This window comes from Aquila chrysaetos, chromosome 6, assembly GCF_900496995.4.
Source record: "Aquila chrysaetos chrysaetos chromosome 6, bAquChr1.4, whole genome shotgun sequence".
Taxonomy (NCBI): domain Eukaryota; kingdom Metazoa; phylum Chordata; class Aves; order Accipitriformes; family Accipitridae; genus Aquila; species Aquila chrysaetos.
In genome coordinates, this window is record NC_044009.1 from 31,089,013 (window position 1) to 31,099,597 (window position 10,585).

General features: G+C 59.2%; 2 protein-coding genes across 3 annotated transcripts in view; one reads left to right on the forward strand and one right to left on the reverse strand.

Annotated features, from left to right (window-relative positions):
• Nucleotides 1-9,781, reverse strand: part of GAD1 (glutamate decarboxylase 1) — a 35,451-nt gene extending 25,670 nt beyond the window's left edge. Inside the window, exons 1-4 of the mRNA XM_030016742.2 lie at nucleotides 9,536-9,781; nucleotides 8,166-8,298; nucleotides 6,143-6,205; nucleotides 653-811 (exon numbers count right to left, since the gene is read on the reverse strand). Of these exons, the coding sequence (XP_029872602.1) occupies nucleotides 653-811; nucleotides 6,143-6,205; nucleotides 8,166-8,235 (292 nt within the window). The 5' untranslated portion in view covers nucleotides 8,236-8,298; nucleotides 9,536-9,781. The remainder of the gene's footprint in view (nucleotides 1-652; nucleotides 812-6,142; nucleotides 6,206-8,165; nucleotides 8,299-9,535) is intronic.
• LOC115342490 lies at nucleotides 861-4,984 on the forward strand. 2 transcript variants are annotated; one of them, XR_003923781.1, is made up of 2 exons: nucleotides 861-2,198; nucleotides 2,295-4,984. XR_003923781.1 is itself a non-coding variant. In XM_030016753.1 (2 exons), exons 1-2 carry the CDS (start codon nucleotides 2,050-2,052, stop codon nucleotides 3,090-3,092), a joined length of 654 nt encoding a protein of 217 aa, XP_029872613.1. In that variant the 5' UTR covers nucleotides 861-2,049; the 3' UTR covers nucleotides 3,093-4,984. The 2 variants fall into 2 exon arrangements, 1 of the variants encoding a protein (XP_029872613.1); XM_030016753.1 differs by having other exon boundaries at nucleotides 2,588-4,984.
• Nucleotides 9,782-10,585: the final 804 nt, after the last annotated feature.

Below are 10,585 nucleotides of genomic sequence, written 5' to 3' on the forward strand. Positions count from 1 at the left end.
GGGACAAACCAGCTGTCAGTGTTTGCTTTGGGAGCCAGAGGTGGAGATTAAATCTGCCGCTGCCCCCGGGGCTCCCAGCCCTTCTTGCCTGGTGGGGAAGGGTGAGCCCAGATCCCACATGGGAACAGTGGGGGCACCTGCGAAGAACCCTGGCCAAAAGCATGCCCTGCAACCCTAATGCTGTGCAGTGTGGGGCACTCACCTCCCAGGGGCCAAGAGCAACCCAAACCCACACCTGCCCTTCTACTGCAACGCTTCGTCCCCCCAGGCCTGCAAAAGGAGTGATTTCCCTTCCCCACCCTCTTCGTCAATGCCCTCATACCAGCAATCACAGACCGTTTCATTGCTATTTTACAGAGGAGGAAATAAAATATAAAATTACTCTCCTCCCAGAGGCTGGATCTGGAGTGACCCTGGAAGAATTGCTGGAGCTCAGCTGCAGAGGATCAGCCCAAAGTACATAAAATTGCATTTCAGGAAACTTGTACACATCGCCAGTGCGGCTCTCGGCAAACACACACACAGAGCTTCCTTCAAAAACAGCCAAGCAAAAGCACGGTCTAAATGTGGCTGCACTTCCAAGGAAGGCAAGGGCAGACTACTAAGGGCCGTGCCTGAGATGGAGCAAGCAGAAGCTGTAAAGAGTGTTTACCTCTGGCATACAAATTGGAGAAATCTGTCTCGGTGCGCCGGAACCTGGATTCCTTCTCGCTGTTCTCGCATGCCAGCAGGCTCTTGGAGGACTGCCTTTCCTTCAGGGAGCTGACGATCCGGCCCTTGTCTTCCAGGCTGTTGGTCCTTTGCAGGAACCCTACATTGTTATTGCAAGGTGCACAGGTCAGAGTTTTCTCACTTCCCAACATGTTTAGAAACACCTAAAGCAGCTCTCTAGACAACAGTTCAAAGCGGTGCTGGCCCTGGATCTGACTAATGAGGTCAGGAATAAGAGTATTTATGGGGATTATTTGCCTCCAGGAGGGAAAGCTCAAAATGCCATCAACTGCAAAAACGCAGCCATGCAAAAAACAAATTTTCGTCATTTAGTGCAGTGGTAAATTCTTATTAAGTCGATCAGACAGATTCCACTTCAGTAATCAGCCACTGGAAGAGAGTTCAGGATGAGTCAATGCTATTTCAGCCTGCAGGCGAAGTTTATGGACCTAGCAGACAGGGGCAATGATGTATGATTAAAATCAGGGCCACTTTCAGTTCTCGTGGTGCTGTCACGCACAAAAGGCATGAGAACAAGCAGCCTTTCTGGAGCAGCCGTCCTGAGAGCACCAGAGCTCTAAGGACACCAAGGACACGGTAGCACTCATCAACCCCACCTTCCTGTTACCAGTACGTACCAGCACGTGTCCAGGAGACGCGGATTTTCCACACGAAAAGATGTCTTTGATACTAACACTAACCATCCCCGAGGTCTCCAGGAGCTCCGCTCTCACTGGAGACGCAGCCCTGGTGCCCCGGAGCCGATCGCAACTGCCGTGGTTAGGTGCAACGGCAGCAACATACCCCCTCACCCCAAGAATTATGGCGGTGGGCGCCACGCAGGGCCCGTGGCGAGTAACGAGACCCGTCTGCTTTAACAAGGCAGGAAGAACAATTAATTTTCAGGATTTGATCCATTAAACCCATGCCCGCTAAAACACGCACAGTGTTGGGTTCTTCGGGATTTTGCCCTCCCAGGCTGGAGCGATCGTGCCTCTATGTCTGGAGCAGCGCCGGCCTCCTTTTTTCTTTCTTTTCTTTTAAAACAAGCAGGAATTGAAACCAACGCTCGTCGCGGCTGTGGATATCCGTCGGAGAGGAGGAAAACCAGCGCCGTAACTTCGCGCACCCACGTTCCCGACGCCGCTCCTCTCCAGCGCCCTCCGCTTTCCGGCCATGTGCCCCCGCCCTCCGGAGCCCCGACGGCGAACCGGGACTGCGGGCTCCTCCCGCCGGGCGCCCACCGCCGGCCCGCCCGGCCCCCCTGCAGCTTGGGCAGGCCCCCGGGGGCTGCATCTCCGTGCGGAGAAAAGGGAGCGACACTGAGCCGCTGGGCGAATGGCTCCCGGCACGGTACCTGTGCCTCGGACCCTGCTGTCAGCCTGGGAGTCCCGTAAGAGCTGCCGAAAACGGAGCCCCCCGCCGGCAGCCCCTTCTGCGTCAGTCGGGCACCCGAACGCCTCTCCAGGAGGGCTGTTCGCAGGCAGGTTTGTCAAGCCCATCCTTTCAGTGAACACTTGACGTTTTGCCTTTTAATAAATATTGCTCTCCTACTAATTAGTTTCTTTCTATGATGCTTTTAGGAATACGAGTTACGCGAGAAAAAAAAGACTGTTTAAGGGAAACTCTCTTCGTGCATAAGTTAAGAGTAGCCGTCCAGGATCGATGACTTGTTTGTCTGTTTGCTTTGGCTTTTTTTAGTTTTGTTGTTACTGCTTTTAACGGTCCTGCAACAGCTAGTGCTGCTCGCCTGCTCATTAGGTGGAGCAGCTGATACCGAAGCAGGTGCAAGTCTAGACTGAATTCCGGACCGATCCTCTTTCCCCAGGTCCTGCGGCTTCACGTTGCTTCATTTCTCCACTTGTCTTTCTTCTAGGCTCTCGGTGGTGATGCTCAGTGGAAAGAATTGCGTGAGAAGAGACGCCTGCAAGAACAGCCGCGCTCCCCGCCGCGCAACTGGCGCTCTTCTCGGCGTGCGGACACGCGTCCCTCGGCGGCTCCGCTGGGAGAGGAGGGGGCAGCGCTTCACTAACCGAGGAAGGCTGCAGCTGCCGCCAGTTCGGCCCGCATCGGGCTCAGAGAGGCCGGCGCTTCGCCGAAGGGTCTGGCCTAACCAGAGCCGCGCCAGGGAGGCGGTGGCGGCAGCGGCAGCGCGCCGGGGGCGCGGAGCTCACCCCCGTCCAAACGACTTCGCGGCGGTTCTTGCCCGCGGAGGCTCCCCGGCCCCCTCACCGCGTCCCAAAGCCGGCGGCAGCGAGGGGCTCGGAGCGGCCTCGCACGGGGCCTGTCAGCGTGCGCCGCGTGGGGCCCGCGGGGCCGCGCGTGGGGCGGCTCGAGGGCGGAGACGAAAGGGGGGAAAAAAAAAAAAAAAAAAAGCCTGAAGGGAGGAAGTTGCTGCCGCCCTGCATCAGCTCGTTCGGCTGCAGACAACGTGTCGTTCGGCCACGGCAGTATCCCACGGACCTGGAGGGTCCGGGACATGGGGGAGCCCCCCGCTTTGGGGCCGCCGGCCCCTCTTGTTCCCCGAGCTCCTCCCCCAGGAGGGGGGAGGTGCTCCCCGGCGCCCACCAGCGCCCCGGGCTGAAGGGCAGCGGGGCAGCTTGCCCTCGAGGGCTCCCTCGGCGCCCCGGGGAAGCGGGTGACTGCAGCAAGCCTGTCGCCCGTAACCTGTGGGAGAAACGAGGTCGGTGCAGGAGAGATCCAGCAAGTAGCAGCGTATGAAATAGCGTCCGCGCTGCTTCTCCTGTAGCAGCGGAGAGCACAGCCTTTCCCAGCAGCAGCCGCTACCTGCCGCAGGTGCTCCACTGAGAGGTGTTTTCATCGATGCGCTTTAAGAGACCGGGTTTTTAAAAACCGAGCGAGACCAGACTGGCGAGGGAGAGCCTCGGTCCCCGACGTGCCCACAAATCCGGCGTGATTTCGCATCAGGCCCCGCACAAGGCAGGAGTGTGAACACCCTCGGCCTCGCCGCCCTGCGGGGAGCTCAGCTTCCGAGGCAGGGACAGACCCGCCGGGTCCCGGCCGGTGCCGTGGCCGCCGGTCGATGCACGTCGGTGGCGGCTGCAGGAGATCCGCGGCCGGGGAGGGGTTCAGCACCGCCTGTGTGACTTGGCAGCATAAATCCCACTGACTCCGGAGACGAGCCGAGTTGCTAACTTAGGTGGCTGATTTTGAAATCCCACTCTCCTGCGTTGCTCGCCGGGCTGGGAATCATCAGCTGGCCGGGGCCAACCAGCTGAAGACGCACCTGGGCAGTTTTACTCCGTCGAGTATTTCCACCGATGCCAAGCAAACGTTAGCAGGATCGGTCCCAGCAGCAATAATAATTGCCGAGGTGGGAGTGAAAGGTGTAGCACGCAACTCCAGACACAGGGGAAAATCTGCCTATGCTTTGCCCGCCGTGACAGTTCATTAAACCGCTTTAAAATATGTTCTCTTTTTGTAAGTGGATGTGTGCAGAGACGAAGAGCGTGGGGGTGTGGCAGCGGCAGGGCGCTTTTAAGGCGGTGGCTTTCAACCAGAAAGGAAAGGAGCTAATCCTTAAATCGGTCAGTTGTTTGAGAAGAAATTACATACATCTTGGATACGTAATTACTGAAAATGTCAAACACACAATATACAACACAGGTGGAAGAACCGACTCATTGTTCAAGACCTGCCTTTTCTCTGAGCTCAACCCTTATTTAAAGTTTGCATTCAAAAATAATCGATTTCTGTGTGACACACACAGAGAGAACAATTCCGAGGCGCCTGGTTTACTATAGCTTTGTGACTGCACAATATTTAAGGTCCGGAATGATGTCTTGTGAAAGGTAAGGACGAGGGGATATCATCTGTAACAGTCAAACGTCAACTTCTTTAGCATGTTTAATTAGGATTCTTGGCAACCTTAATACTTCACTCTATACCAAAGGCAACCTTCCCTCCCTGTCTTTGTGAAGGTGTTCGATTCAAGTGGGAGGGCTCATACAAGCAAAAACAATGGTCGCGATCGAATCCGATTATTCCAAATCACCGTCACTATTCGGGGTATATTTTTCGTGCAAACCAGAAGAGAGTCAAAAAAGGAAAGCGGAGCACCAAACCCGACCCCAAAAATACAGCAGCCCTGCTTGTTTTGAACTCCCTTCACAAAGCCTCTACTACAATCTCTTTTGCCTTTCTCAGATCCAAAATGGTGGGATATTTCATTTTCAGTGTATTTGATCTCATTGAGAGAAGCTGCGATGTCCCTCTGTAACCCCGGTAGTCTAGCAACACGAAACAAGCCTAACGGTGCGTTACTTTATCAGTTCTGCTTGCCGGGCTAAATTAAAATGATGATGAAAAAGCCCATCGCTCCAGCCACTGAAGGGACTGGTAGGGAAACGGTCCATTAAACCCAGATCAGGAGCTATTTATAGAACTAAGCGACTACTCGTTAATGTCGCCTGCGGGTACCAATGAAATCTCGAATAGGCACAGGGCTAAACATTCACTCCCCGCTTCTTTTCCAGTCCAAACTTCCAGCTAACAAAACGTTTAGCAAATGAGCTTCGACTCGGGCAAGTAGGGCAAAAGGTTTAAATATACCTTTGCTTTGAAAAAAGGCTCGTTTCCCCCTCGAAATAATTTCCCATCCCCCCAAAAAGAGGTAGCTGGGGAAAACGGGAAATAATTTCTATTCATAAGGGGCACGGGCTAAGGCGAACGATTCTCCCCATCAGAAAATGAAGATTTGACTGTTTGTCTCCGAAAGCGAAGGCGCTACTGAGAAATCTGAAGAAGACAGCTTGTTATCTGCAAATGAATCTCTTGCTATAACGTTGCGATCTGATTGTGCATTTGTTTCCCTTCCTGCACTTCATGTGCCTGCGCGCTGACTGGCTGCCAGCGCTATCTTACCAGCACAGCAAGCTGACGAATTGCTCTTTAATAAGGCTCTCGTTAATCTTTTTCCCCCAGGAGATCCGTATTTTCTAGTCAGATAAGGTTGAAAAATTTCAGACGGTGAGAGGCGGCCAAACCCCCCCCGTTCGTTCCTCGCCGCCGGCTTCCCCGGCGGGCCCTGCGCTCCCCCCGCCGGGGGCGGCCGGCGCCCGCACACCGCCGTTTATCGCAGGAGGGGCGGCGGGGCCCGCGGCCGTCCCTCCCGCGGCAGACGAGGCCTCGGCCAACGCAAAGCCAAGGCGGGGGGTGGAGGGGGGCGGGCGCACGGCGGCCGGTGGCCGGTGTCAGCTCCGGGGCCGGGGCCGGGGCCGGGGAGCGGAGCCGCCGTGCGGCCGGCAGGGGGCGCCGAGGCCGTCGTCCGGGGCCGGGGGCCATGGGCCGGCGCGGCCCCCGGCCGTGGTGGCGGCCCGCCGCGGGACGGCCCCGGACGCCGGCGGAGGCAGGGCGCGTCGCCAAGCGTGGGTGTGTGGGGTGCCGTGCGGCGAGACACGGGCGGACTTACCGCATATCTTCAGCCCGATCTTCCTGGTGCACCCGTGAGCCACGCCGCACCACGAGTCGTACGCTGGAAGAGAGGACAGAGTCGTTCCCCTGGGGCGGCGGGCCTGCCCGGCCGCCGTGCCGCCCTCCCGGCCCCCCTGCACAGCCCCCCGCGGTCCCCTCGCCGGGAGAGACGGCAGCTTGCCGAGCCCGGCGGCGCCGGAGCGTGCCGGGCGCGTGGCAGCTGAGCCTCGGGTGACAGCGAGGTGACACGCTGGCCCGCCGAGAGGAGAGGGAAAGGCACCCGGGACCCGAACATCTAATAACTTACTGGCGGGGCTCCAGGGAAGTGGCAGCTTAAAATAAAGTGGCGTGAAATGGGGTCACAAAAGAGTTCAGGAATTAATTGGGTGAAAAATAGTAGTTGACTAGATGATCGGACTTGCATTGCCGAGCCTCGGCCGCACTGACGAGCCGCCGACGGCCGCACTAGGGACGCTGCCGGCCCTGCCCCTGCCCCGGAACACCCCTGGGCCCCCAGCTCGGCCCGGCCCGGCCCTCTATATGGCGGCCCCGGGGCCAGCGGCCCTGCACGCCCGAAGAAACGCCGCCGGGAGGCTCCCGCGCGGGGGCTGCGCCGGGGGCGCGACCGCACCGACGGAGGGGACGGGCTCCTTCCCAGCCCCCGGGAGCCGCGGCCCGGCCGCGCCCCGGTCGGCCCCAGCTCTGCCCGGGGGAAGCGGGGAGCGACGCCCGGGGCTGAGGTGGAGAGGGCGCCGGCCTCGGCCCAGGGCGCGGCAGAGCCTCTCCGGCCCCTGGCCCGCGACTCCCGGGCAGCCGCAGGGCCGGCCGCTGCGGACCCCAGGGGGCGACCGGGCGGGGGCGCTGACGGGGCCGCGGCGCCGAGGAGGCGCTGGGGCGTGAGGGGAGAAGGCGGCAGCGGGGCTGGGACGGGGGCGGCTCACCTGGGCGGGGAGGGCGGCGGCCGGGCCCCCGGGGAGGGAGAAGCGGGGGAAGCGCCCCGGCGCTGCCGGCCGGGCGGAGGAGCCCGCTGGGCAGAGGAGCTGCCCGTGCGGGCGGGCGGGGAGCCCCGGGCGGGCAGGGCCGGGTGCTGCTGCTGCTGCTGTCAGAGCTTATCTCAGTTTTAGCCGCGTTGCCAGTTAATTCGATTTCCGCGTGTGACACCTCAGCCGAAGGCGGCAGTGCCTGTCACCCCCGCCTGGAACAAGACCCAGTGCCGCCGTTCGCCCCCTCCCCCGTTCCTTCCAGTTGGAGAATAATGATAATAATGACTCCGATGCTCGTGCCTCGTAGCCCTTTCAGGGTAAAAGCTATTCCCCGCTTTGCTGTGCCTGACAGCCTTTCATTTCTTACTGTTGCCCGCTCTTTGTCTCCGATGCTTTATAGCATCGAGCCTCTTTTTTATTTATTTTCGGTAGGCGACGGTCTGAATTGCCTGGCAGTGCTATAAACTGATTCTCTATCCACCTGCAGCAGCCTCTGCTTCCCACTCACACCTCAATAACTCAAGGCGAATTCAGAGCAATTAGGAATACAAGGCTTTGAAAAGCTACAATTAGCATCCAAATTTCGCTTGATTACAGGCTTCAGCGTAGGCTGAAAGGAAGCTGCAGCATTAGCATTTATAAAGTGTAAGGGGAGGGGGGGACGACACCCGCTTTAAGCCACTGGTGTAACTTCGCCCTTCAACTGATTCATTTTCTCCACACCCCTTACAACATCCCGATTTTTTGGCCATCTGGGCGTTCAGTTTATTGTCTAAATCCCTCCAGTGTGGCTGTAAGATAAAGGCAGCGCTGGCCGCTGAGGTGGGCTTTTCCTCCCAGCATTTCATTCGCCACGGTCCAACCTCTCCCGCTCCCACCAGGAAGATGGTTTCTTTGTGTAGAGCACTTTCCGCACCTTGCTTAACGGCGCGGAACAGGGCTTCACCGATTTATCGTTTCGTTTCGAAACCGGTCTTTCCAAGCCTAGGTGGAGAAAGCCTCCGAAACACTTTAAACGAGGAAAATATTAAAACCTACTTGTGGGTCGTAAATTAGTTGGGGTGGGGTCCGGAGCGTCGTTGGAGGACGAGGGAGCGGAGGAAGCCATCCTTTCAGAAAAGCCCCGGGTTTCCTGCGATATTCCTCAGAGGGGTGGGCAGCAAGGAATTTGCTGGAAGGAAGAAAAGGCGGTTTTAGCAGTCTGGTCTCCTGGAGAGCCGCCCCGGAGTCCCGTCCGGACGCCGGCGGGCGGCAGTCCGCAGCCCGGCGGGAGCCGCGCAGGTCCCGGGTCGGCGGCAGGACGGGCAGGGGCCGGGCGGGCGGGAGGGAGCCGGCCGCGGCGGGGCCGCGGGGCCAGGCGCAAGCGGCGCGCCGGGAAAATGCCTCGACAGGCTGAAGAGCGAAACCGTCCCCTCGCCGGGTGCCGAGGCGCTACCCCCCGCGCCTGAATGACGGATTTAGCAGAGCATGAAGTCTATCGCAATTATATCGGTGGCCGCTGAGCAGGGCAATTACGTGGCTCGCCTCAAAGGGAAACCAACGTGCAAAGCGGGCTTCGAAATTACCAGCCCGAACGACCTACAATCCCAAACGGAGCCCGTTTCTGTGCGTTATCATGCGAGCCCCAAACACACGCCAGGCTAAGCGTTCAGGAAAGACGGGCAGATAAACCTCCGCCACTACAAAGGTGCATTCTGCTCAGGTCCAATGACAGGCGCCACACACATGTGCATTCGCACACACATGTTCCAGCAAATCGGGACCAGTACGTGCTCCAGCGCTCTCCCGTGCCCGCGCTCGCTTTAGCCGCACAAATGGCAGGAAAGGCACGTCTGTCTGGGGGAAGGAAGGTGCTGGACCAGCCCTCGCTCCTCGCCAGATGTTCAGCTCTTTCCTGGCCGACACGGCGCTCCGATAACCAATACAGGGTCGCTGATCGAGAATTGCCCGGTCAGTGCCCCGCTCGTCGCTTTGTCCCCACGGCTACCTGCGATTTATTTGATTCCCCTTGTAACGAAAATGAAGGTCGCGGTAACGAGCGAACGCTTTCTTTGTTAGCTGCTTTTTTCAAGTCGGTAGCTACCGATTCATTTCCACTGATGGGCGGATTTACGCCCGCGTGTAAACGCAACGGATCAATGATTTCGATGGAAAACAGGTATCTCACTTTTTTAAGAGGAAAAGGAAAACAACCATAAAGCAGAAGAGATTCTCTAGACAATGCCTGGAAGTGAAGTAACAGGTTAACAAAATGTCTAAGGCGCTGGCTGTCTCAAAATACCCGTTATCCTTCCATAGGTACGAAAGCGACGAAAACCGATTTTGGGGGGGGGGGGGGGGAGCTCCAGATCCTGAAAGAGGTGCCCGAAGGTTTGAAAAAAATAGGATGCTGTTTAGAGGAGACTTACCGAGGGGGCGAGCGGACAGACACTCTTACTGCCGGAGTCCAGGCAGGCAGGGCGACTCCAGCCTGGGAGCGACCCGCCGCTTATAAACTCCGCCAGAAACGACGTCGGAATACCAATCGCGCCGCGGAATTTAATGCGAGATGACCTTTTTTTCCAGAAGTACTCGGATTTGCTTTTTTAAAAGCGTGAATCGCCGGTTGATCTGCTTCGACGCAGGCATGAGTCACAGGGTTGCCGCCACCCCCTCCGCGCCGCTCCGCACGGGGGCTGGGGACCGCCGGGGCGGCCGGCTGGGGCGGGGAGGGGCGGCCCACCCGGCCCCGGCTGCCGTCGCCGCCGGTCCGCTTCGCCCCGGGGCGGCGGGGCTGGCTCCCGCGGCGGGTGGGGCTGCCCAGCAGCGGCGGGGGCGGCACCCCAGGCAGGGGCTTCTGCCTCGCGAGTCCCCCGCCGAGCCCCTTGTGCGGACGGCGCCGGAGGCTTTCCCTCGGTGGCACCGGCTTGACCCGAGGTCGCCGGCTGTGCTAACAGGCGGCACCGCACCGCACCGCACCCGTCAGCGTTACCGGCAGAGGCGACGGGGCCGAACTCCGGCTCCGACCGTCCCTGCGGCCCCGGCACTGCCCTGCGCGGGGTGCGGGCCACGAGTGAGCCAGGCGGGGCCCGTGGTCAACTGTAGCTTAGCAAACCACCCCCGCTGTGCCGAGGGTCTGATGTGCCCCGCCGGCTCACTCCGCCGTGCCCGCCGCCGGCCGCCAGCAGCGCCCTCCGCCCCGCTCTCCGCCAGAGGGTGGCAGAGGCACAGGCACCGCCGCGCTGCTCGCCTTCCCGGCCGTAGGGGAACACCTGGGGTTCTGTGACTCGCCCTCAGTGTTGCCGTCAGATTACGATTTTATACCGGACACCCTTTTGCTAAAACGGGAAACGTTAAGACAACGTTGCTTTTTTGTCCCCCCCGACAAGCTCCAATCTGTGTTTCTCTATCCCACCCCCCCAAACATGGTTCGCCAACGTTTTGCGGCGGTGACCGCGGTGCTACACTTCAGCATGTCG